Raw genomic sequence first — 24,267 nt, 5'->3', positions numbered from 1 at the left:
GATCGACCGGACATACATTAGGCCGCTGAGTGAACCGCATTAGGAAACCCGCATCGTTCCCTTCTTGTTGCCTCTTCTTTAGAGGCTTAGCGCTCTCGCTCCCTCTCAACCCCAACACGGTACGATGCAGCTCCCACGCTCAATAGTGGTCAGACAGATGGTGCTGCGGGAAACTCTAAAGTACATCAGGTACAGTACATACATTACCTACTCCTAGCTATGACTTTCACCCATTCAAGACTGAAAGTTCTATGGAGTGCTGGTTGGCTGCTGCCTCCACTAAACTTACCGCTCTCGGCACGTTCCGGTGCCGTCCCAGACGATCTCATTTATGCACTCCGTTACTAAGTATCTCTCAATCAAGCTGTAGGCGGTCTGCAAACGCAGACATGGGTGCTCGAACTTCTATCCTCGACACCACTCTTGGGAAAGCTTTGCCTCTTTGAGAGTTCAGCATGTGGATCCGCAATGAGGAAAGAGACTTTATGCGATGATTTTCTCTAACGAAATGGGCAATAAATGGAAAGAGCCAGGAAGGGAATACGCGATACCCTGCCAGGTGCTCTCTTGCCATCAACTTGTTTTCAGAATGAACCCACATACATACATGCTCAAGCCCCGTTCTCTCATCTGATTTCGAAGGCCAGGATACAGCGATCATTCCTAGAACCACATGCAGCTGGTCCAGCCTGCAGCAGCCGAGACATCATCGGAGATCACATTAGTCCGACCCGATTGTTTTCGTTCAAATGGCTTATCGATTCTAAACGGTGGCAAGTGGGGGTGCCGTGGCTACCGAAGCCAGACAGTCTCGGCGCAATAAAGCTTCCCTAGAATAGCCCACCATGCACGTCGTACAAGGGAGTAGGGAGGAGGGAAAGGGTCCGACAGAAGACGATCGGCTCCGGGCCCTCCTGTGAGCTACCGCGTTGCCTTCCGGCCACGACACCTTTTCCGAAGCGTGGTGCGACTATCGTGATGAATCCAATCCTTTCGCAGTTTCACCGCATCATCTCTGATCCTTGAGCAAGGTATGAAGCCTATCGCCTTGCACAATTCAACCAACGGTCAATGTGGCGGGGCCACTGTTCCTTCGAATTTACCCGCCCACCACGAAAAAGGCGACAGGGATGCCTCGTTCCATTGATTGTCTAGCGCGGTTCATGTGGGAAAAAGGGACCTTCGGCGAATTGCATGCGACAACAACCCAGGAAACATCTGAAGCAAAAGGAATTCTTGTATCCTGTATGTCCGTTAATCCTGAGTCGTGGGTCTGGTTTCCAGCCTGGGCTTGTGTCGATTCCGAGACCATGGGCCACGGCCGGTTGAGATCCCTGGCAGAAAGAGAAACAAACCCACCATGCACACCCCTTGTGTGTATGGGCTACTCTTCGCGTCGATACTGGCCTTGCGTTAACCAGTCCCATTGCGATGCTGGCGGGGCGGTTGAGTCCCGAAACTCCTGGGCTCAAACTTCGGATGGTCACTTCCAGTCACCTGGTGACTGCGTCCAAGACCAGCTGTCTAGAGGGAATGACTCGATGCTCATTCTCGATTTAGTTGCTTAGCTTGCTCTCACTTGGGAAGTGTTGTAGTTCTTCTTCAAGCCCTCTTCCTATTCGAACCGACGAAACCATAGCGATATTCTCGATCACCTATATCAACATACGAATGGCTGTCCCCAAACCTCATCCCAACACTGCATGCGTCAAGACTTCCGTTTCACGAAACGGTTTTCCCGGATGTTGTGTCCCATCAACAAACTTCTGACAAGGCTCAACACGCGACGAGAACCCAATGCCTCTGCCGAATGCCAGCTCAGTCAGTGCCCTGCACCGACATGCCGCCCAGTCTGCCATACCGCCCTCCCTCCTGGCTTCATTCTTCTCCAGCCCTCACTTCATGCCTTATTCGCCACCATGTCGTCTTATTCCTTGAATCTTGCGTCAAACACCCATTCCGCCTGCAAGAGCTGCAAGACGCTCATGTGACATTGTTGCCAGTCCGCCCCTCGCCAGGTTAATGACAAGGCTTGGCAGAAAAGAAAAACTCGAGGCCCCATCTCAGTTCAATAGACACACAAAAGCATTTCTCCCTGTGGGGGTTTTTCTGAAACCCATTGCCTCCCGCACATTGCTCTGAATCCAGATGTCGCGTAGCCTGGGCGGTACGGAACCCCCTTGATCAAACCGCCAAGGGGCCTCTATTTCAGCAGCCCAAGTTCCGTCCGGCTTGGGAAAATGAAACCTCCATCGCTCTGCCTCTCCTTTTCTTGGTATACCCCCCCAAAAGTCGAACCGGCAAATCCAGTCAATTCCCTGATTAATCTCTCTCGACCCTCGAGACCCGAACCGACAGTTTCCGGTCCAACTCCTGCTGCTCCTCGGGCGTCGGGGTCAGGCCCATCGCCCCCTCCACCTGCGGCGTCACCCACAGGCCAATCGCCGCCCATGCCATGGCGCCGACGCCGAAGAGGGCCCGCGTCTTGGGGGAGAGGCTTTTGTACGAGCTAGAATGACACACCCAAGTTAGTCTAGAGCTATAAAAAAAGGTTGAGTGGGAGGTAGGTAAGGTAAGTAGAGGGTGTGTACGCTTCTCCACGAAGGAATAGCAACGATCGTAGTTCTCCCAACACCGACAAGATGAAAGGTGAGGGTTAGAAAGGTAGCAGAACAAACCTCCAGAACGACATTGTGGCGCGGGAATTCCAGTAAGTAAGGAAAGTTAGTAGGTAGCTTGGAGAGCAAGCCTGGTGCAAGAGAGCGAGAGCAATTACTGCGCGGCAGTCGAGCAAGCCCTTCCGCAGACGACAATATACCGTGGATTCAATACGGAGCTTGATTCGAAGTGGGCAGGCAGACAGTAGGCCGGGTCTGGCACTGCAGGAGGATCTTGCCCTCTTTTGGGATGGGACTGCGCTAGGCTTTATTGGGCTTAGTGCTATAGTACCTACTCTTTCGTCGTAGCTATACGGGCTCGGTACATAAGCCACGTCGACGTCAACTACCTTTTCCATTACACTTTGGGATGCGGATTTCACTCTTATGGAGATTTGAGGGTCGACTCAGTATAGAGCCGAGATTTTGTGCTGGATTACTCTGTACGGAAGAGAGGTAATTGGTTACTTGGGAATGGGTCAACATAATTGGAATGAGCGGAGAGTCCTACCGCGGCAGTACGACAGCACAGTACATACAGCACTGATGTGGCGCGCGAGGTCTTATTGCCTCGACATCACTGACTGGCTCATGCACCAATGTTTATACGATGGGAACGAGCAGAAACCGAACTGTTCCATTTATCCAATAGCCTCGCCTACTTTTCCTAGACCCTGAAAAAGAAAAAGCCGAAAATGACTGGTAGAGAGATAGAACCTAAAAGAATTTTGTAGGAAAGAGCAATGTGATACGCCAAATACATGTTGAGGAGGAGAGATAATAAAGACCATCACATATACACTTATCACGTCGGGAAATCACAGATAAGATCATTCAATTAGAGCAAGCCAGATAGACAACATGCGATGGGGCGAGTGACAATGCAGCATCACGACAACCAGCGCGGATATCCGTTTAGAGAAGTACACAAGGAAACAAGAAAAAAATAGGAAAGCACATAAGAATTGAAGTACAGAGAAAAGTGGCTCATGAAATCTCTCTATTTCTTGCCATAGGCACGGTCGACATCAGCCTGGAAACGATTGAGGATCTTCTTACGTTGAAGCTTCTGAGCGGCAGTCATGTAGCCCTGTTCGAATCAGAGAATGTTAGTCATACTGCATAAATGTGCAAAAGTGTTTTGGTGTGCTTCTGCTTACGTTTTGAGGAGTCCACTCCTCGTCGGAGAGAATGACTCCGTTGATGATCTCAATACCCTTGAGACCGCCGGCCCGACCAGCAGCCTGGAGCTGCTTGAGGACAATCGACTTCAACTTCTCATTGTGTGCCAGGGTCTCCAGGTTGTCGCCCTCGATACCATTATCCTTGGCGATCTTCTTCAACGCGGGCTCAAGGGGTACGATGATGGCAACCGGCTTGTCTTGGTCCTGTGCGGCGTAGACACAAATGTTGCCCACCACAGGAGACGACCGGTAGACAGACTCGAGCTTCTCCAAAGCAATGTACTCACCGTTAAGAGTCTTGACCAAGTTCTTCTTGCGGTCAATAATCTTGATGTGACCATATTTGTCGAACTCGCCAATATCGCCTGTCTTGAACCACCTGTCTTCAGTAAATGCTTCCTTCGTCTCGTCCTCGTTCTCCCAATAGCAGCTGCTAACACTGGGTCCGCGGATGTAGATCTCTCCCTGGGGCGGGTTGTTCTTGGCAAAGTAGCCGGCATCGGGGAAGTCCACGAGCTTCATTTCGATCGATCCCGGAATTTCACCCAGAGCGTCCGGGTTCCAGGCCAGAGGATCGTTCAGGGCACCCATTGCCGACGTTTCAGTCAACCCATAGCCGCTGATCATGGGAGCGATAGCCATGGACAGGAATTTCTGCGTATCTTTCGAGACGGGTCCACCGCCGTTCATCATGATGCGCAAGCGGCCACCGGTCGCTTCCTTGAGCTTGCGGAAAACAACAGCATCGAGAATTCCAGCACCCATGTCCACACCAGGGAAGCCAGCAGTCATGAGGAAGTTCTTGGCGGACATGGCTCCCCAGAACATGCCCCTGACAAGGAAGTTGTTCTTGTTCAGGTTGTTGAGAACACCCTTCTTGACCGACTCCCACACAGCGGGCACACCAACCAGAATCGTGGGCTTCAGTTCGCGAATGTCTCCCTTGCAATTACGCATAGAGGTGTCCGAAAGAGTGCGAGGGTTTCCGTAGCCCATAGTACCACCCCAGAATAGGCAAAGGTTCTCAAACATGAATTCGAGGATATGGGCCTGAGGAAGATATGTCAAAAGCGAATCAGAGGGTCCGATGTAGGGTCCGACAATCGCGTGAATACCCGCACCTATCCTCTGGTCAGTTCTGCGGACATCAGGCAAGAAGCATAGATCGATTTGCGGACTCACATGCGGAGACGACGTTAGCCTGGGTCAAAGAGACACCCTTGGGAGGTCCGGTTGAACCAGAAGTGTACATGATACAGCACAGATCCTCGCGACTGGGAGGGACCGGGTCCACGGGGTTCTCCTCGCCTAGCTTGCGCAACTCCTCGATGCTGATAACATTCAGATAATCGAACTCCGACTTGAGCTTGTCCAGGTCTTCCTTCTTAACTTCCTGATCGGTGTTGTAGATGACATGCTTGATTGACTTCACATCCTTGAGGACGTGAGCCACCGAAGGGATGAGGCCAGGGTCACAGAAGATGGCGAGACTGGACGTTTGAACCAGGGAGTGCTTCAAGCCTTCCTCGCCCAGGGTGTCATACGCAGTAACAACCGTCAGCGACTGGGATGCGGCACCTGTAACAGGACAATCCAATCAGTAAGGGATCCATCAACAATAAGACGTTCATGCGCAACGAACCGTGTGACATGGCCAGCCAATGTGCACTGTCAAAACCGCCACAGTTAGCGTTTCCCATCACCCGGATGATATCACCACCAGCACCGTAAAGTTACACGCGTACCTTGTTGCGCCGTAGAGATGGATTTTATCCGGCTTCTCCAAGCCGAGTTTGCGCAAACCACTACCAAGCTCAAGCGCCAACTTCTCGTACTCGTTGAAGGTCAGGAAGGTATAACCGCTCATCTCGAAGTAGGTCCATTCCTTGTCGACCTCCTTTTCCACGCCGTCCACGATCTTCTTCACCTTCTTCTTCTCCACATGGGTCTTGACCAGGCGACGGGTGCCGACAGCCTTCGAGTTTCCGTACAGCCTCGCGGAGCGACGGAAGATCTCGTAGGTGGTGCCGGCATCTTCGGCCGGTCGCTCGAGGAGCCCATCTTTCGCGAGAGGCAGTCGACGAGGAATGGTCTCTCCTTCGACAGGTTCCACGCCGGGGACCTCCACCGAGAAAGGTGGCTTCTTGTACATGCGCGGTTGAATGCGCAGCTCCTTCAAGTTCGTCATGGCGACGGAGGGTTCAGCGCTCGGCGGGTCGGACTGAAGAGAGGATCTGTAGAGAATAGAGGGAGGTCTCTCTGTCAGCGACGAGGTGGAATTTGGGTTCGATTTGGAGGGTGGTTCATGGAGAGGCAAACGCCATGAAAGAGGGGGAACCAGAGGAAGGCTGCGGATAGCACAAAGTCAAAGGTCGACTTACAGTAAGCAAGTTCCGCTATGGGTCGGTTCCACACCGAGAAAGCTTCAATTCCAAGAAGTTGCCGGTCTAAGGGAGGAAAGGGAGGTAGATGGGATAACAAATTCAGATTCGGATCCAGATTCAGAGATAAGAATGTAATCAAGAGTATGGAGAAAAAGGCTGGGAATGGGGAGAAGGAGATGGACAGAAAATGAATGGGAGATGGGATGAGATGGGGAAGGGAAAAGAGAACAGAAGGGGAAAGAAAGGTCGGGATAGGTGAAGCTAGCTACCTAGTAGCTACCTAGGTAGTAACTTAGTTGGTAGTAACGTAGGTAGTTAACTTACCGCAGAGGTCTCCCGCGCTGCCAGCCTGGACTGAATCTTGTCTCTCTTACTTAGTCCGGACAGTGCAGAATAATGAAGTCAGTTTATTTGTGGCTGGGCGGGAAAAATGGTCAAGCCCCCCCTCTTTCCTGGTCCTTATTCGCGGCTACTACTTGGGTATGACGGAACCCGACGGAGCGAGTTGTTGGACTGGAGAATCGCCAAAAGAAAAGACAGAAAATTGGGATTGCCCCCATGGTACGGACTACCGTCATTGTTATCATCTCTGGTCTTTAAGAGAAAGCACAAACAACTTTTTTCTCATCGCCATGGCTCTCTCTCAGTCATTTACGAGATCTGTTCTGGAACCGAACAAATCATTCGACGCCACGGAAGAGCAAAAGAGAGTCAGGAGCTCGGAAAGTGCACGAGGTGCTACAACAGTTAGGTACAGTCGCTAAATTCAGCTTTGCAGGGTACAGACTGTACAGCAGTACTTAGTACATGTCTAGGCAGGATTGAAGGATTGCCGCGGTCCACAAGACTCCAGCAGTCCAGCCAGACTGTCAACAGTTCCAGGATACGAAATATGGAGTCATCCGCATATAACGGCGGATGTTATGACCTACAATGACGCCCCCATCGTCATTAAAGATCTGACAGGAAATCATCGAGCAATTTTTACCGACAGGGCCCATCTTAGTTAACAGAACATGATTGTCGCCCGCCCTTCGCATCTCTTAGGCTTCAGATCGCAAGTTCTAGCTTGGCACTGATTGTTTGAGGGTCCCTTACTCCGTACTGAGTCTACTCACATGTCACTGGAGAAAAAATCTCGCGTGGACCGAAGAATAGAATTCGATCATTGACATGACAGGGAAAAAGCAGCTTTCAGGGAATACTTGTGTAACTGGACGAGCATTAGTGCTGACGCCCACGGCCCGTCGGCTATAGTCGACTGTTGGTCACGTAGACTAGATCTTTGGCTTATGCACCGCTTATGTAACTATCCTCCGCGATGCCCCCCCCCCGGCGCTATCTGCAAAACTTCATCCTTCGGGAGATGCCGAGGATTCACTGATATCAAGTGAAACACGCTCGTGCAGATCGGCTGCTGATTATTGCCAAATCGAAAGTGCGATATACTCCCTATCTTCCATCTCTGATTCCTGCTCGAAAAAAGCAAAGCTAATTGAGACCCGTTTCTCTATAACTAGAGTGGTCCTCCGGTCTTGTCCGTCGCATCGCCGATCTCCGAGCACTCCAGTCATTGGCGCAATTCATACTATAGCCCACCATTCTGTACCTCCGATTGTTTGGTAGGAATTTAACTCTGAAACAATGGAACGGATCACCAGTTTCCTGTCGTTACTTGGAGAAGAGGTAGAAGATGCCGAAGAGGGTATGTCCCGAACAATCCCATTTGCTTCGATCGCAGCCAGTATATGCGTGCCGTATGCAACATAGAAGAAGAAGAAACAACCTTCATAGATCATCAACGCTGCAGTCATACCATGTGAAGAGGGGAGAGACCGAGGGAGAGACCCAGATTCCTATACATCTGCATGCACATAGCCAATCTAGCCTGCCCCCTTGTCATCTACCTCAGCGCCAGCTCTCTTAGAACCTGATTAATTGATCCAAACCGACTATGCACTACAGAAGCCTTCTACCTTTTCGCACAAGACATCCCATCCTCCAACTTAGGCTTCGTCGACTCGCGCGCCACGACCGTCGACCTCACAGTCAACAACCAGGACTACACCATCCATCAATCGCCCACGTTACTCTCCTCGACCCGTGCAGGGGGCACAACAGGCGCAGGTTCGTCCACCACCTGCCGTCATGCATATCTATACCTATACCCTTCATGCTGACACGGGTTCGTCTTCAAGTCCTCTGGAAAATCACCCCGCTCTTCTCCGAATGGCTATCCTCCGCGACCAACCCCCTCTGGACCCAATCCCTCCTCTCCGCCGCCTCCACCGTCGTCGAACTCGGCTGCGGCATCTCCGGGCTGAATGCCCTCACCCTCGCGCCCAAGGTCCACCACTACATCGCGACAGACCAGGAATACGTCCACCGGCTCTTCCGTCAAAACATCGAGACCAACCACCAGCCCTCAGCCTCAACCAGATCCTCCAAGTCTCGTAAACAGCAGCAGCAGCAGCAGCAGCAGCCCAAACGCAGCAAACCCAAACAGCAACAGCAACAACAACACGCCTCACAGCAATCAACATCATCACCGAACATCACCTTCACCTCCCTGGATTGGGAAACCGACGTCGCAGGCTCGCTGAAGGCCAGCGTCGGATTGGAGAACCCTGACCCTGGTTCCGACGACGATGAACAAGAAATCGATCGAGGCTTCGATCTCCTGGTATCCTGCGACTGTATCTACAACGATGCGCTCGTGGCACCATTCGTGCGCACGTGCGCCGATATCTGTCGGTTGAGGCCGGTGTATACCACAGATAGTTATGGGGCGAGGAGCCGAACGCCGACGATCTGCCTCATCGCGCAGCAGCAGCGGTCGCCGGAGGTGTTTGAGGCTTGGTTGCAGGAGACGTTGAAGGTTTTTCGCGTCTGGCGGGTCGGTGATGATGTGCTTGGGGAGGCGTTAAAGTCCGGGAGGGGGTATTTGGTGCATCTTCTGCTTCTCAGGTAGTTGAGATTTGGTTGGGGGGGGGGGAAGGGTGTAGTCGGTCGGTCGAGTTCAGATGAGGTTGGGAGATGCAAATGGAGATTTTCCTGCGTGTCCTGCTTCTTCCGAGTTTGATTCATCTTTCGACCGATCTATCATGACTGAATCGCGTGTATATGTGTCAAAAGTCTGCGTGACGCGGCATTGGAATCAAGGAATTCATATCTAATGATAATTTGTTTGGATGATCACACAAAAAGATCGATATCAGGAAAGCACGAACGCAGTCACCATGCGCTATGGAATGGAACATCCGTTTGCTCGTTGAGGTGTTGCTCAACAATATAAACTATTCGTAAGCATCCACTATGTGCACGTGATCGGAATACGAAAGACAAGAAGGTAAGCTCAGATCGATTGAGACCCTCGGGGCCAGCCATATGAGGTAAGACATTATTACATTAAGTAAGAAACAACATGCAGAAGGCCACCCACATATACAAAGGAGGGAAAGGGTATGTGACGCAGAATCCCTCACGGCAGCAACCACCACCGGAAACATGCTCAAAACTATGATGCGAGGCAATGAGGCGGAACGTCTTGTGTCTTCAACTACCGCAATGCAACGATGATTAGTAAAATTATAAGACTGCTATTACTGTGTATCGGCCGTGTCTTTGGGGTCAGTGTTCTCTTTCTCATGCTCACGTGGACGAGGAAACTCGGCCTCGTCCTTGAAGGGGCGTTTATGGTCCGGGGAGGTTTGCATGGGAATCTCCATCGGACGAGGGGGGTTCGTATCTAACCGCTGCTCGCGGGGGTCGCTCTCCGGGTCGCGGTCAATGATGGATGAGATGGATTGTTTCGTCGAGCCGTTGAGGCGGGCTTGTAGTTGATGTTGATCTGGAACCGGGGGCATCGTCATTACTGGAGGTGCAGGCAACGTCCTATCTGTGGACTCGGTCTTCACTGGGATATCATGGCTTTCCTCCTCATCCGACGCAGAAGAATACTCAATGTCTTGTTGGTATCCTTCATGGTCTGTGGGGCCGGACTCGAGCCGGCTCTCTTCCGTGGATGCACGGTTGATATTTGCCACTGGAGGAAGAGGGGCGTTGGGGTCGTAAACCAGCCCGCATACTTCCAATGCCCGGGATTGACTGCCCAGGCTGCGGTCCTTGTGTTTCTTCGTCAAATGGCACATGAATCCATGGAGAGTCACAAAATCGGCCTTCCCACAGCCGGATACCGGGCAAGTCAAATATACCAGACTACCGTCTGAGGGACGCTTCCAGAGAGCCCTGCCAGAGGGATCATGCGCGGCGGGGCGCCCATGTCGCTCTCCCCAGGCTTCGACATTCTTAATAGTATACTTCTGCTTTCGTCTGATCGAGGTAGCGCCAGTGGGATCATGGTGGATGTGCTGAGGTGCAGGTGGAGGTGGAGGAACGTGGGGTGCAGGTGCTTGTGTCGGCGGCGGAGGGATGGGACGAGGCTCCGGGGGGCTTTGTTGCTTGAAAAATGCAAGGGTAGTGGCTGCATTGGTCTCCGACAACCGACGAGGCGGCGTCGGTCGAAGCGGCGGGGAGTCCATCCCAGCGTTATACCCGAGGCCCATGGATTCTCTTTTCAGGCGCTTTCGTTGCCTACGCAGTTCCTATTCCGTAGGCACATGCGGTATCATGTCAGATGGTGTTGTTTTTGGAAGAATAAATAAGGCACAATTTTCACTTCTTTCTGCTGTTGTTCTTAACCATACCTCTTCTTCTGCTTCGGCATTCTCCGTCAACCTACGAAAGTCCTCGTCCTCTCGCTTGCGCATGGCGAGAAGATGGCTACGAGCCGCCATACGAGCCGCTTCTTCATGCTCCAATTGTCTCAGGCGAGCTTCAATCTGGTCAATATGCGGATGATGAGCGGGCGGTGCTGGAGCGGAAACCGGAGCTGGCGGGCCTGGTTCCTGCATAGGAGGAGGCGGCGGTGGTGGTGGAAAAGGACGAAATTGATGGTGACCGTGCATCAAATGCTCCGGGGGAATTGCTTGGCCCGGATTCATTGCGATTGGGTGGAAACGTGGGAGGCTCATAGTATTGACATGATGACCGAGTCCGCCGTTGATCCCATTCTCGTGCACTGGTGCCACGGGAGGCGCTGCAACTGTCATGGTGGAGGACTGGATGCTCAGTCAGACAATTAGTTATTTGCAATTACTTGTTGCTGGCATGCAGATGCAAAAGTTTGCTGGGAAGTTTGATGCAGCCGCGAAGAAGATGCGCGCCTCGGTGAACGCAAACGACAGTTGACACGATTTCCGAAGTATATCCAAGGAGGGTTATCTCATTGAAGAATGGGGAATACGTGACCCAGGAAGGAGGACGACAAGGGTGGTGGAAGGGAGGTGTGAGAGGGATCAGAGGGAAGGGGGGTGTGGGGGGCAAGAGGAAAGGAGGGTAAGTAGGATTGAAGTAGATGTGAGATACCAGTCGCACGGCGGGTGATATGATGAAACTCAATGAGGGCAAGGGAAGCAGGGTGTCAAGGACTGACTCTACTTACTCTCTTTTACACTTGCAGCAATGATCAAAGCAATGTCAAAGGGCAGTAGAGTAAGTGTACAGTAAGTACTTGAGTACTACTGTACCAACCAAGAACAGAAAGGAAAAAACAAATTGCTAGCGCAATGCAGCTTGCCCGTTTTTCTCTCCAATTCTTTTTTTCCCTTTCCACCTTCCACGGATTTTCCCGTAAATTTTCCTCAGTGGGGGTTTTCGTTGTCACCCACTAGAGTTGCAAGACGATGCAAGTGGCAACGGTTAAGCAAGGGGAGTCGATGGCTTGGGGAAATCCAAGAGGAAGAACACGACCAAGAGTTGTCAACGATAGATCGAGGATGGAAAGGGTCCTAAGTTCTAACAAATATGGAGATTGAACGAAGGTTCAAGCTCAGACAACATTGATTGAAAAGAAAACAACAATCGCAAGAATAGAAGAGGATACAGAGTTGGAGAAATAATCATCAAAAGTAATAGTAACAATAATAAATTAAACCAGTCAGCTGGGACAGCTCTAGTCAGGACGCTAGTAGCTAATAAAACTAGTCAAGAGTAGTCAGTGGTGACTAGACTAGACTAGAGCTGTGAACAGAAAAAGCCAGTTTGATTTTACGGTCAGTTGGAAACAAACAAGTCCATGGATGAAGTCTGGGACTCTGGGACCTGCAACAGCACTAGTGAGGTCCCATGTCAGATCTAGTAATAATTGACAATATTGGCCATAGTTCTCCGCGTGATGTAGGACAAAAATGCACAACTCTTAAGCTTCATTGGCATAGCAGCAACACATAGTTCGGAGAATTTAACAGTTTGAAGAGACAGACTGGAGCTGTCAGGCGTGAAGTCTCTCTTTTGGAGATGACAGAGGCATTGGAAGAGGGAGAGGAAAATCGGAACTTCATGGAGAACTGCCCTAAGACGCAATTGTCAAATTGGCAAAATGATTACACCTCCCCTTCTTTCTCGGTGCCAAAATCCTTCAGTGCCAAAACTCATTATGTGTTGTATTAGCCTGGACCCCCCTCTTCCCCCCTCTCTCCGAGCTGAGAAACCCACTACTGTCACACTAGTGACAAACACAAATCGACCCAGGATCCTATGAATGTATTCCGTAAAATCTTCTTATTCATCATCCACTTCCCTCTCCAAATCTAATCTTGGATCTGAGATGTACTCACCTTGATTGCTTAGCGTAAAGCAGACAAGCAGCACCAAAGAAAAAAGAAAATAGATGACGAAGAATCAGGAGCAAAGACCAGGGTTGATATGTGCCATGCCATGACAACTAGGGCACCCCGGGTGAAGTACCGAAAAACCACACAAGGTGGAATCGTAGAATTGAATGGGACCAAAAAATCAGGTACGCCCACGGCAAAAGGACTGCACTCTTTTTGGTTGAAGTGGTCCCTCACTGGGCAGGCTCCGGGTGCTTTCGCCTCGGTAAGTTGCTGATGAATCACCAAGGCATTTTTTAACACTTGCAAAGAGATTCAGCATGTAAAACAAGTTGTCGTAATAATAATTCTGGAAATAATAATAAAAACAATTAATATGTGGTACATCCAAAGTTTCGAAATTCTCTTTCTATCGCTTCAGTAGTGCTACCTTGGTTTTTATTTTTAGCCCTGAGGCTGGCAGCCAATGAGGCCCAGCTGATCTACTATTTATCTTGTAACGCAAGTTTTGAGAAGACAGGTAGAATATCGTGGAAGTTTAATGTCTGACACATGGCCAAACGCGATGGCATTTGGAATACTCTATCGATTGCGACAGTAACCCGTCATCAACAATTCCGCCCGTTCGTTCCCACAGCGTAGGAATGGCATTAGAATCCGAAGACTGAAGTAAAAGACGGCGCGACGGGGAATCGACAGACAGGCCGTCCACCGAAAAGTGGGCGGTACCTTTTCCTTCCAGTGTTAAAGGAGAAAAGTGGATGTACTACGATTGTGCTGATGAGGGTAAGTAATACTGAGGGCACGAAGTGGGGAATGACCCAAACCTCAACTGGAATATTCCTGGAACAGGTACATTAGCAGAGTGATCGACAAATGATGAAGGAGAAAATTTGCAGCCAGACGTAGAGGCCTCAATCTAAGGAAATAGACTTGCTCCAAGTGGCTCTGAAATTAGGCTGGACGTGAGGAGTGCCCTTTTTGTCTAAGCCAGAGCCAGGGTAAAGAACGGGGCGCGCAACAGACGATCCAGACTTCTTTTGGGTCGGTAACAGTCGGATAAGGACTGTCTGTTAGTAACAGGCTTCTGTCTTCATGAAGCACTGTGTGGCCCGAGCTGAATCATTAACAAATTGCTCTCCATATTGTCACTGAGACTTTAGGCTTAGACTCTTAGATCGCAACAACATTCAATTGTTCTTCTCAATAATACTCGGTAAGTTACATCGTGTACGTGTCCAGAGCCCACTCTAAAAATCAAGTCTACTTTCCCAGTCGGCCAGCCAATGTATCGACTGCAGTTGTGTACAGCGTTGATTTGTCCTCTCTGCGGCACCACCACTGCAAGTCTCCCAGTGGAGATTGGCTGCATCATTGAAGGCTGTCTGTATGCTGCCGATAAGGACAGAAAGTACTGTATACACAGACATACATACAGTACAACGCTACAGGTTCCCGTCCCCCGTCCCCCGTCCCCCGTCCCCCGTCCCCCGTCCCCCGTCTCCCATCCATCATCCTACATACTTCAACCATTCAACTTCTTTAATTCAACTAATCATGGTATGTGTTGTGCTTGTTGACTATCATCGCACAAGCTAATAGGAGGAGACAGTCATCTTGGACGCTTAACCGCCCTTCATATATGTCCCCTTTACCCCATACTCAACAAGCTAATGCCCCGTCCATGTCCAAGGATGATGATGTTCTGGCCTGCCGGTTTAGACCATTGAACTATATTAAATACTCTGGATCGATAAGTCCAAAAAGGCACTGTCAATCCTGCATATCCCGCTCCACTAGTGATGGAGCAATGAGTCTGCTTCCACCCTCTTTGTCGTCTATCCTTGATTGATGGAATTCTACACAGAAAGGATCTTTCTTCCTTCCCCACCACCGGTTCCCCCCCTCCTCCCTCCTCCTCCCTCCTCCTCCCTCCTCCTCTCCATCCCATCTCAACCTTCCAGCGCAATCAGAATTTACTCACTTTTAGGCCAGAGACAGCCACCGTCAGCCGTACTTAGGTGCAACCGATGCATGTCAACAACAATAACAATAACCATAAAACCCTCTGTAGATTCGTGGCAATTTGCGATTCAGAACCGCAGTGCTGTACACCTCTCTACCCTTGTTTACTTTCGGAACACAGAAATTAGGTAGTCTTCATCATCGCGAGATTTTCAGTCCAATCAATGAAATTTAGTCTGCATGTAAGGACTGCTACCCACTACATAGTCTTCTCCTCCTCCTCCAGCCTACAGCCTATTATACTGCATAGTAGTGCAGACGGATGCAATCCCACAGTGGATTGTCTGTCCACAGAAGCCATAGACATCAATCCCGTCGTCGACAAACACATCAGCGCATTTCACCAAAGTGAGGCTGCGAGCAGTAGAACTGGAAACATAAGCGCTACGGCGACTGGAGGATAACGCCTTTCCGCCAAGGGCACAGTCAACTAATGGGATCCGACTAAGGTTACTGGAAGTCAACGTTGTTTTCTCGTCCTTCCATCATCAAACGAGAAAGGCCCTTCGAGATTTACAACCACCGACAAATGAACATCTATTTTTCTTGTTTGGTTATGTTCTTATGCAAGTCAGCGCATTGATCTATCTTGCGGGTGCCCACCACCACCACCACCACCACCCCCCCCTCTAATAATTGTAGTGTAGTGTAGTTCCCGAACTTCCAATCCCTGACGCCAGACAGTCAGTCAGTAAGGTAGTCCCTTTCCTACCCTGCCAGTTACTTAGTAGTCATCAGCAAATTGTCTCTGCGTTGGTAGTGAGCACAACTGGCGATAATGGTGAGATGGGGAAAGGAAGTATCAGAAACTTTCCCTTCCTTTTGTTGGCGCCGTCCTCGTGGCGAACATACTTGAAAGGAGTTCTTGGGTCGTCGACCTTTGACAACCCGGGACGTAGCCTTCAGCATCTCCGGCATGAGGCGTTCGGGCTGTCTCAGTCTGCGGAACCAATTAATCACAACGGGCTGGTCCATCTTGAAAGGGACATTGAAGCCGATGCGGTAAGACTGTAAGTATGCTGAGCTGGTTAGTTCAATCATTGCTGGGCCCAGTACCGGAGATTGTACTACGCACTTTGTAGTAGCCCCTAGTTACACGCTGCTCAAAGAATTGGGAACAGATTACAGTGATAGTCTCTCGGTATCGATGGAGGGTCAGCATACCGTAGGTGGGACTGACTACTTGTGGACACGCGTGCAGTCGGCGGCCCACAAACGATTCTGAACGATTCCAGAATGTCTACCACACAAAGGATAGTTTCTCATAGAATATTCTCTGTTGAGCGAAGACTACACCACTCTTCACAAGATCAAGCATGCACACCGGTTTAATCGAGAGGAGAATTTCTTCTTCTATTGTCACACGTTCCCACACCACATACTTTTCTTTTGTGGGTCCCCAGCCATAATGTCATTAAGTTACAAGATGTAGACACTCCATGCATCCGACCCAACGGATTGCCCTCCGTCAAATACAAACGCTGATCCGTCCCAAGAAGTGCGAAGAGGAGTTTAGGAAAGGGGATAAGAGAACAACAAGTAGATAGCAAAGTGGAAAAAAAGGGAGAAAGGGGAAAAAACAGAACACCCATACACCGAACAAGATCAATCAAAGCTATCGGTATGTGTACATATCATGCATGAAAACAAAAGTGTAGAGGGAGAACCTCTAGGGAATACTGAGAAAGAGATAATACAAGAATATCCCACATCAAGAGACGGGATTTTCAGTCAGGGTAGAACATTTAGGCCTTGTTCTCACCCTCGGGCTTCTGCTGCTGCTGCTCAGCCTGGGCCTTGTGCATCTTGTCGAAGAGGGTCAAGCTAGCGTTCTGGAGCTCGTCGGTCTTCTGCTTGAACTCCTCAGCAGTGGCGGTACCCTCACCGGACTGGTTCTGGGCGATGAACTCGCGGAGAGAGGCGATCTTCTCGCGGATCTGCTCGGCCTCGGCCTTGTCGAGGCGGTCCTCAAACTCCTTCAGGGCCTTCTCAGTATCGTTCACAACGCTGTCGGCACGGTTGGCAGCCTCGATGGCGGACTTGCGCTCCTTGTCCTGAGCACCGTACTTCTCAGCATCCTCAACCATGGACTGGATCTCAGAGTCGGAGAGACCGGAGCCGGAGGCGATGGTGATGGACTGGTCCTTGCCAGTGGACTTGTCCTTGGCAGCGACGTGAACAATGGAGTCGGCGTCGATGTCGAAGGTGACCTCAATCTGAGGAACACCACGGTGGGCAGGGGGGATACCGACGAGCTGGAAGTTACCGAGGAGCTTGTTGTCCTTGACAAGCTCACGCTCACCCTGGAAGACCTTGATCTCGACAGCAGTCTGGAAATCAGCGGCAGTGGAGAAAGTCTGGGACTTCTTGGTAGGGATGGTGGTGTTGCGGTTGATCAGGCGAGTGAAGACGCCACCAAGGGTCTCGATACCGAGGGACAGAGGAGTGACGTCGAGGAGAAGAACGTCAGTGACCTCACCGGCGAGGACAGCACCCTGGATGGCAGCACCAATGGCAACAGCCTCGTCAGGGTTGACGGACTTGGCGGGCTCACGGCCGAACATGGACTTGACGGACTCGGTGACCTTGGGCATACGGGTCATACCACCGACAAGGATGATGTCCTGGATCTCGCTGGACTGGAGGTTGGCATCCTTGAGAGCCTTGCGGACGGGCTCGATGGTGCGGCTGATAAGAGGGTCAACCAGAGACTCGAGCTGGGAGCGGGTCATCTTCAGGTTGATGTGCTTGGCACCGCTGGCATCAGCAGTGATGAAAGGAAGGTTGATCTCGGTCTGGAGGGAAGAGGACAGTTCGATCTTGGCCTTCTCAGCAGCCTCACGGATACGCTGAATAGCCATGCGATCACCGGAGAGATCGAGACCAGAGTCCTTCTTGAACTGCTGGACGATGTGGCGGACAAGGGAGATATCGAAATCCTCACCACCGAGGTGGGTATCACCGTTGGTGGACTTAACCTCGAAGACACCCTTCTGGATCTCCAGAACGGAGATATCGAAGGTACCACCACCGAGATCGTAGACGGCGACAACACGGTCAGCCTCCTTCTCGAGACCATAGGCAAGGGCGGCGGCAGTAGGCTCGTTAACGACACGGAGAACGTTAAGACCAGCAATCTGACCAGCATCCTTGGTGGCCTGGCGCTGAGAGTCGTTGAAGTAGGCAGGAACAGTAACGACAGCGTTCTTAACGGGCTTGCTGAGGTAGTTCTCGGCGGTCTCCTTCATCTTGTTGAGGACGAAACCACCGATCTGGGAAGGAGAGTACTTCTGGTCGCGAGCCTGAACCCAGGCGTCACCGTTGGTGTGCTGGACGATCTTGTAGGGGACCTCCTTGATATCACGCTGAACCTCGGCATCGGTGAACTTGCGGCCGATGAGACGCTTGGTGGCGAAGAGAGTGTTCTCGGGGTTGACAACGGCCTGACGCTTGGCGGCGATACCGACCAAGCGCTCACCATCCTGGGCGAAAGCGACAACGGAAGGAGTGGTTCTGGCACCTTTGAAATGAGTCAGACGCAGGTTACTTCAGTTTGTATTGCGTTTGCAACTCCAGTCCTAAGAGTGTAGTTGGCGGCAACCGGCAAAGAAAATTCTTCACATACCTTCGGCGTTCTCAATGATCTTGGGGGTCTTGCCCTCCATGACAGCAACAGCGGAGTTGGTGGTACCTATTCAAGCACGTGAGCTTCGAGTCTTAATCGTAAGTGTTCAATATTTCTCGACATACCCAAGTCAATACCGATGACCTGACCCTTCACCTTCTCCTCACCTCCCTCCGTGGAGTTCCATCTCCGGATAGAAGCACCGGGAACTCTGAAGGCAGGGGCACGAGTGAAAGCAGTGCGCGGGAGCTGCGAAGAATGAACCATGTTAGGTTTCATTGCGCATATTATGTATGTTGAGCGTGAAGGGAAAGGAAACCTACCGCGCGAGAGATGCGAGAGGACAGCATTGTGAATGTGATTAAAAGAAAGAGATAATACAAGTATTAAGGAAAAGGGAAGTGTAGAAGCACTCCAGTCGATTCAATCGATAGGAGAGGAGGATGAATAGAGGTATAAGGATATAGGTAGGATGAGGTGAGAAGGGAGAGGTAGGATGAAGAAGACAAGTTTTTTGCACTGATTCCGGGGAGGAAGAAAGTAAAAGAAGGGAGACGGCAGGCGTCGTAAAAATCGTCCCGGAGAGCTTCGGCCCGTCGTCGAACTTGGTAGAATCACAGCAACGCAGCTAATGGTCCAATGACATCTCAGATCTGCTTCTGACCGCTCTGGACCGTAGCCGGACCTGTGAGTCGAGTTCGAGAAGCTACGAGTAAAGGAGCGATCAATAGTAGTTGTTAGTGGCGATTTTTTGTCTCTCCAAACATTAATAGAGACTTGGGTACAATACCTACTACGCCGGTGTAGACTATTAACTACGTATTAACCTTTTCTACCAAGCTCAGTGTCGCAGAACAAAATTCTACAACTTGAGGTGCAAGTACCGCCGGCCGGCAGTACCCGTTCTCCAAGTAAGAAAGCTCCGATGAGCGGCCGCCACTAAATCAGCCTCTGCATAGTAACAATATCCATCTGTAGGTTATTCCTCGCCATTTGCACAAGCCTGGTATGTATGATTGTCGTCTGACTGAGAGTGCATTGCTCTTTCTTTGAGACACATTACGATATTCCCTCTTTTGATGATAATTGACCGTTGGCTTTCTTTCGAGAAGACGGCATACCACTAAATGTATATTTTGAGAGGAATGCAAGGCAATATCAATGAGTCAGAGTTAGGTTATTTCGGAGACAATGATTTTTCAGAAACGTTCTCCACCCTTTCTCTATCCCCACTAGAATATTTGACTGTCTATTCCTCTATTGTAAATCAGCGGGTATCTCCCTTGTCAAAATCCCTTTGCTATGAGTAGATAGATCCTTTCTAGACTGATTTCCACCCGAGATGAGTTTGTCATGGTGCATTTTTCTGCCCATTGTGCTGTACCGTACAGTGCAGTATGAAGTCGCAGCCTAGAAAATCAAGGTCAATACCTGATGCCACACATGGCACAATGATTTATAGGCTCTTTCAGAACACTAAGTTCGCTTGCAGTTCGAGTGTTTGGGAAAACGCTTCTCGAAAAGTGATGGTCCTACCCCGAATGCCTAACAGATGAAATCCATATTTTACCAGTTTGAATATCCATCAGCACCATACCAGGGCTACTTGAGGGCACGGAGTCCGGCTCAGTATACTACCTCCACGTTGAAGTAGAAATTTGGATACAAGTCAGTTAATTGATGCACAGCCTACCTATTGTAGACTCAATTCGTACAAGAAGAATACATATGGGAGCCGAGGTTTATACCTGAAGTGATTTTTTTTTTCAGACAGGAAGATCACGCGAGAGGTAAGGCTCTGAAAGTAAGATGCAGGCTGCCGCGTGCATAAGGCTTAGTTGAAAAGACTAAGTTATCTGGTGAGACTGCTCCGACACGGTGACAATGCTGGGTTGCCGGATCTTTAGACGAGCTGGTCGATCCAGCCCCGGGTGCGTCCAGCCCTGGAGGCGGGTTCGAGGCTTCAATCGAGCAAGACTCGACCGCATTCGCCGCTGAAGTTCCCCGGATTGGGAGCGGATAAGTCTTACGTCATCCGTCCGCACCCGCCACCACCCTCCGATTTCGTTCCCAGGCGAGATGGCGAGCGAGGTAAACCGCCGCAAGTGAATAAGAGTTGAGTTGAGTTGAGTGTGGTAGGTGAAGGTAGTCGTGGTGGTGATTCCGCCCCCCCCAATCTCTTAACTCAGATCAGCTCCAGCTCCAGATCCTAATGTTCTGGGCTCAATATCCACTCTCCATCGCACCACCAACACTAGTCTTGGTTCCCAACCTTCCTCAGATCTACCAACCGTTCTTTTTCCGCCGCTACTCTCACCACACCCTCCGCATCTTCCCTCTCTGCGTTGTCCGTCATTGCCGCAACAGCGGTGTTCCTCCTCCTAGTGTAGCTGGACTTCCGACCATGCCACCTTAAGGACCGGCTTTATCTTCACCATGACAACGGATTCGCTTTCGTAAGTTGATTCTCACTCTATCCTTCCCTCCAAAGTACCAACACACGTGTGACTAACACTTACCGCATGGGTAGGTTTCATCCAACCGAGTCTCTAGTCCTCTCAACCAAGCGCCGCTTCTTCCCGTTTAAGATCCCAAATTTGTTTGTGCTTCGAGCTCAAAACCAACAGAGCTGAATTAAGCTGATGGACGTACAGCCACCAACAACTTCGCAACTATATAAGCACCGCCGATCCGGATCGGATTTACGTCGTCGCCCATAAGTTCATTTACGCCATTCATATCTCAACACAAAAGCGGGAAACAATCGGCGTAATACCTTTCGATCCAAAATGTATGGCTGCAGGTCACGGGTGGGTTGCCGTTGGGGGATCGGACAACGGCGAATGTGCCTTCATCAGGCTACCTGATTACAGCGCATGTACCCAGGGCAGTACCCCGGCTGGCCAGCCAGCCGATGTAGATAGTGCTCTTCCGATTGGGTTCGAGCCTTCAGCAAGGATCTTGTCCCCTAGGAATAATGGCGATGCGACGAGGCCAGCTCGGGACACTGGCGGGAGGCAAGTGCCGGAAATGCAGCTGCATACATTTGGTGGCAGCATTGTGAACTCGGTCACCATCCATCGCCTTCCTGGTGGTGAAAAGGATTTATCACATGAAGATGTGGCAATTCTCAGGTATCATCGGATCCGACACTTGCTCTCTCAGTGCTGTGCTGATGATTTGACAGTAACAACGATAAAACTGTCACCGTGTACGCCCTGGCCAGGTCCAAGGTTCTGAAAGTTCTTCATCATCCGGCTTGTATGAATTATGCGATCATATCTCCAGACTCGAGTCTCCTCGCCGCTGTTGGTGACGAAACTCGCGCATACTTCTATGAGATCAGCCGCGACCTTGAATCGATTGTCACAACAGAAACTGGCGACAAGCTCTGTGGATGGAATTGGGACCTTATCCGCTGCATAGAGATGGATATCGGCACGCGATTTGATGATGGTTGCTGTTTCACTATCGCCTTCTCCCAGTTTAGCCGGCTTTGTGCAATCGGTTCCCAGTCTGGGGTCATTACCATATTCGATGTGAGAACAGTTCGAGATATCACGCATGAGCCGCACGGCAAAAACACGATCATCTGCCATTTCAATTCATCTACATCATGCTGCAACGGTGGCGCTGTGCGCTGCATAGCATTTGCGCCAGAGCCCTGGGATCTTCTAGTCTGGCTTGAAGATAAGGGTCGGGCTGGTGTAGCAGATGTACGCCAGGCCTTCGTTCGTCGTCAGATTATTCAACTAGACATGAATGAGCCCGGGACCGAGGAGGTTTTTACAGAACCAATCATCGATGATTCTGATTCTGAATTTGAGGTTGATGGAGCGCAACGCGAGATGTTAGATTCAGTCGAGGGATTCCCAAACGACCAAGGACAAGGTTTCGAGAACGCGTTACTGAGTGAGACTTTTTTGCAGAACCTCACAGAAAGAGAAAGGCTGATCGTAGAACATCTGAACACAGCGCGATGGACATCCAGGCCTGGTGATGGGCGAACAGAACGACGAGCTAGAGCTTATCCTCACCCACCCACTGGGCCTCGTCAACAGGTTCAAGGTTCCACAGATGGTGCCAATCGAGCCTCTCGTCCTACGTCACCTCTGCACCCCGGCGAAACGCCTGGCGATTTGTTGCGAGAGGAATACTCTGCCCGAGCAGAGGCACACGAGCGCAGGCAAAGTGCAAGACGCTCTGCCACGAATATACCAACGTATAATCATACCGAGACCAGTAATCGTTCACTAGAGACGGGTCCGTCGAATATGGATCCTCAGCCCAGCATTACACTCAGCTGGACTGCCTCCCCGTCAGAGCTGTACTCTGCCATTTCAGGAGACCCCTCACATATCGCAGATCCAAGCTCGCGCGATCCCGATAGTTCTGGTAGCGATATCGGCTCTGTCAATCGGCCTGGTGGAACGATAGCCCGCCCATCTGCACATTTTGACTATTCATCCACTGCAGAATTATTATCCCGATATCGAGCCCATGACCATTCCAGCTCAGGGCGTAGCCGGCCTGAGAGGCAGAACGGTGTAGCCGATGCTCGCCATGATCCATCACGTCTCTCAATGACCGACTTTAGAGCAAGTGTTGCTGCAGAGCGGCTTCGACGGCAGCGACACAATTTGAACGAAGCACGCAATCGAAGCAATCAACAAGACAGGCGGTACCTCGACCAGCTGGTGGCATCTGAACAAAATCGCCATCCCCGGTGGGTTCGCAATGTTTTGAATGGGCTTCCGGATCGAAGCACGGGGCTCAGACATCGAGACCAAGAGCCCGGCGGTACGGCCGGCATCGGCTGGGGTGCAGATGGCAGAACATTGTAGGTGCTATGTTTCATGAAAAATGTGATTCGACTAACTCGGACAGGTACATTGCAACCGTGGATGGCATTTTCGAGTTTCTAGTCAACATGACCGATCGGAAAACGTTCCCTGTTATCAATTACAGGTAAACGAGGAGGTTGTGTCTTTCCAAGCCGCCATCGGGCTATTGGTTTCACCATAGTATCCTATCTCACATAGCGTATGGGAAGCAACACAACTGTGCTTGGGACTCATGCTATTTAAGGTGCACTTTTGCCCCCTGGCTGCTTTGACTTCCGAGCCTCCCAATCATACTTCGTGAAATTTCTAATGGTGAGAAACAGAATGGCTTAGGGATAACTCTGACAGCAGGGTTCAAGATTGGCAGGCATATACTTCCCCCCCCCCTCCTCCTTCTCTTTACTCTCAATGCCTCCTTTACCTCGTCTGTGCTTCCATGCGCTCCAGCTGCGTCTTGGTCCCAGGAACGTCAATTCTGTATTATTGAGCCCACGTATTGCCTTGCATCTGTTTTTGGTGGTGCTCTGGATACCACTTATGGCAACTTTCCATGTATAAAGGATGATGATAATTTTGCATTTGGAAAGGATTTGAAGTTGTATGCAAAATGTTGTCCAATTCAATGCCCCACTCGTAGTTAAACCAGATGGTTGGGGGTGTATGCATTATAAAGACGTTAGTCTCTTGATTCCTAGCCCCTAAGCAAACTACTGGGAGAGATCATTGGCCTTGATTATATACAACCGTACAAAACACCGTTCCTCTGTCTGCGTAGATCGGACAAGGTGAGGAGTGGGCGGAAGGAACCTTGGGCTGAAGGGGCCCAGTCCGGTCAGTCCAGTCCGCCCAGTCCCCACACGACGTCAGACCCGAA

The 24,267-nt window shown here is 50.6% G+C and overlaps 6 protein-coding genes across 6 annotated transcripts; 2 read left to right on the top strand and 4 right to left on the bottom strand.

Moving 5' to 3' along the window:
- Positions 1-2,322: 2,322 nt before the first annotated feature.
- Positions 2,323-2,692, bottom strand: BO95DRAFT_462388 (uncharacterized protein; the record flags this gene model as incomplete). The annotated part of the gene is made up of 2 exons (XM_025588908.1): positions 2,323-2,509; positions 2,679-2,692. The coding sequence occupies 2 exons, from the start codon at positions 2,690-2,692 to the stop codon at positions 2,323-2,325; spliced, it is 201 nt and encodes a 66-aa protein (XP_025443574.1).
- Positions 2,693-3,657: 965 nt separating this feature from the next.
- faa4 (long-chain fatty acid-CoA ligase FAA1) lies at positions 3,658-6,029 on the bottom strand (the record flags this gene model as incomplete). The annotated part of the gene is made up of 5 exons (XM_025588907.1): positions 3,658-3,747; positions 3,818-4,962; positions 5,024-5,419; positions 5,484-5,509; positions 5,587-6,029. The coding sequence occupies 5 exons, from the start codon at positions 6,027-6,029 to the stop codon at positions 3,658-3,660; spliced, it is 2,100 nt and encodes a 699-aa protein (XP_025443573.1).
- A 1,592-nt stretch (positions 6,030-7,621) lies between these two features.
- On the top strand, positions 7,622-9,196 carry BO95DRAFT_481123 (S-adenosylmethionine-dependent methyltransferase; the record flags this gene model as incomplete). The annotated part of the gene is made up of 4 exons (XM_025590189.1): positions 7,622-7,663; positions 7,746-7,930; positions 8,191-8,352; positions 8,424-9,196. The coding sequence occupies exons 2-4, from the start codon at positions 7,870-7,872 to the stop codon at positions 9,194-9,196; spliced, it is 996 nt and encodes a 331-aa protein (XP_025443572.1). The 5' UTR covers positions 7,622-7,663; positions 7,746-7,869.
- A 406-nt stretch (positions 9,197-9,602) lies between these two features.
- BO95DRAFT_441491 (uncharacterized protein) lies at positions 9,603-11,763 on the bottom strand. Its single transcript, XM_025586187.1, has 2 exons — positions 10,932-11,763; positions 9,603-10,829 (listed from the first exon to the last, which is right to left on the bottom strand). The coding sequence occupies exons 1-2, from the start codon at positions 11,334-11,336 to the stop codon at positions 9,828-9,830; spliced, it is 1,407 nt and encodes a 468-aa protein (XP_025443571.1). The 5' UTR covers positions 11,337-11,763; the 3' UTR covers positions 9,603-9,827.
- A 4,435-nt stretch (positions 11,764-16,198) lies between these two features.
- BO95DRAFT_386314 (Hsp70 family protein) lies at positions 16,199-18,899 on the bottom strand (the record flags this gene model as incomplete). Its single annotated transcript, XM_025583497.1, has 4 exons — positions 16,199-18,444; positions 18,550-18,615; positions 18,675-18,798; positions 18,873-18,899. The coding sequence occupies 4 exons, from the start codon at positions 18,897-18,899 to the stop codon at positions 16,670-16,672; spliced, it is 1,992 nt and encodes a 663-aa protein (XP_025443570.1). The 3' UTR covers positions 16,199-16,669.
- A 2,086-nt stretch (positions 18,900-20,985) lies between these two features.
- BO95DRAFT_462382 (uncharacterized protein) lies at positions 20,986-23,521 on the top strand (the record flags this gene model as incomplete). The annotated part of the gene is made up of 5 exons (XM_025588906.1): positions 20,986-21,005; positions 21,080-21,148; positions 21,204-21,683; positions 21,737-23,389; positions 23,437-23,521. 5 exons carry the CDS (start codon positions 20,986-20,988, stop codon positions 23,519-23,521), a joined length of 2,307 nt encoding a protein of 768 aa, XP_025443569.1.
- Between the last annotated feature and the right edge of the window lie 746 nt (positions 23,522-24,267).

Source organism: Aspergillus brunneoviolaceus, assembly GCF_003184695.1.
Source record: "Aspergillus brunneoviolaceus CBS 621.78 unplaced genomic scaffold BO95scaffold_23, whole genome shotgun sequence".
NCBI classification, from domain to species: Eukaryota; Fungi; Ascomycota; class Eurotiomycetes; order Eurotiales; family Aspergillaceae; genus Aspergillus; species Aspergillus brunneoviolaceus.
Note: the sequence above shows the minus strand (reverse complement) of the source record. Positions and strands in the feature narration are given on the sequence as shown.

Bases quoted from the DNA above. Each gene is read 5' to 3' on its own strand.
- BO95DRAFT_441491 (XM_025586187.1), bottom strand. From the start codon at position 11,336: ATGACAGTTGCAGCGCCTCCCGTGGCACCAGTGCACGAGAATGGGATC. The intron at 10,830-10,931 runs GTATGGTTAAGA...CCTACGGAATAG, and splicing joins ATGCCGAAGCAGAAGAAGAG to GAACTGCGTAGGCAACGAAA.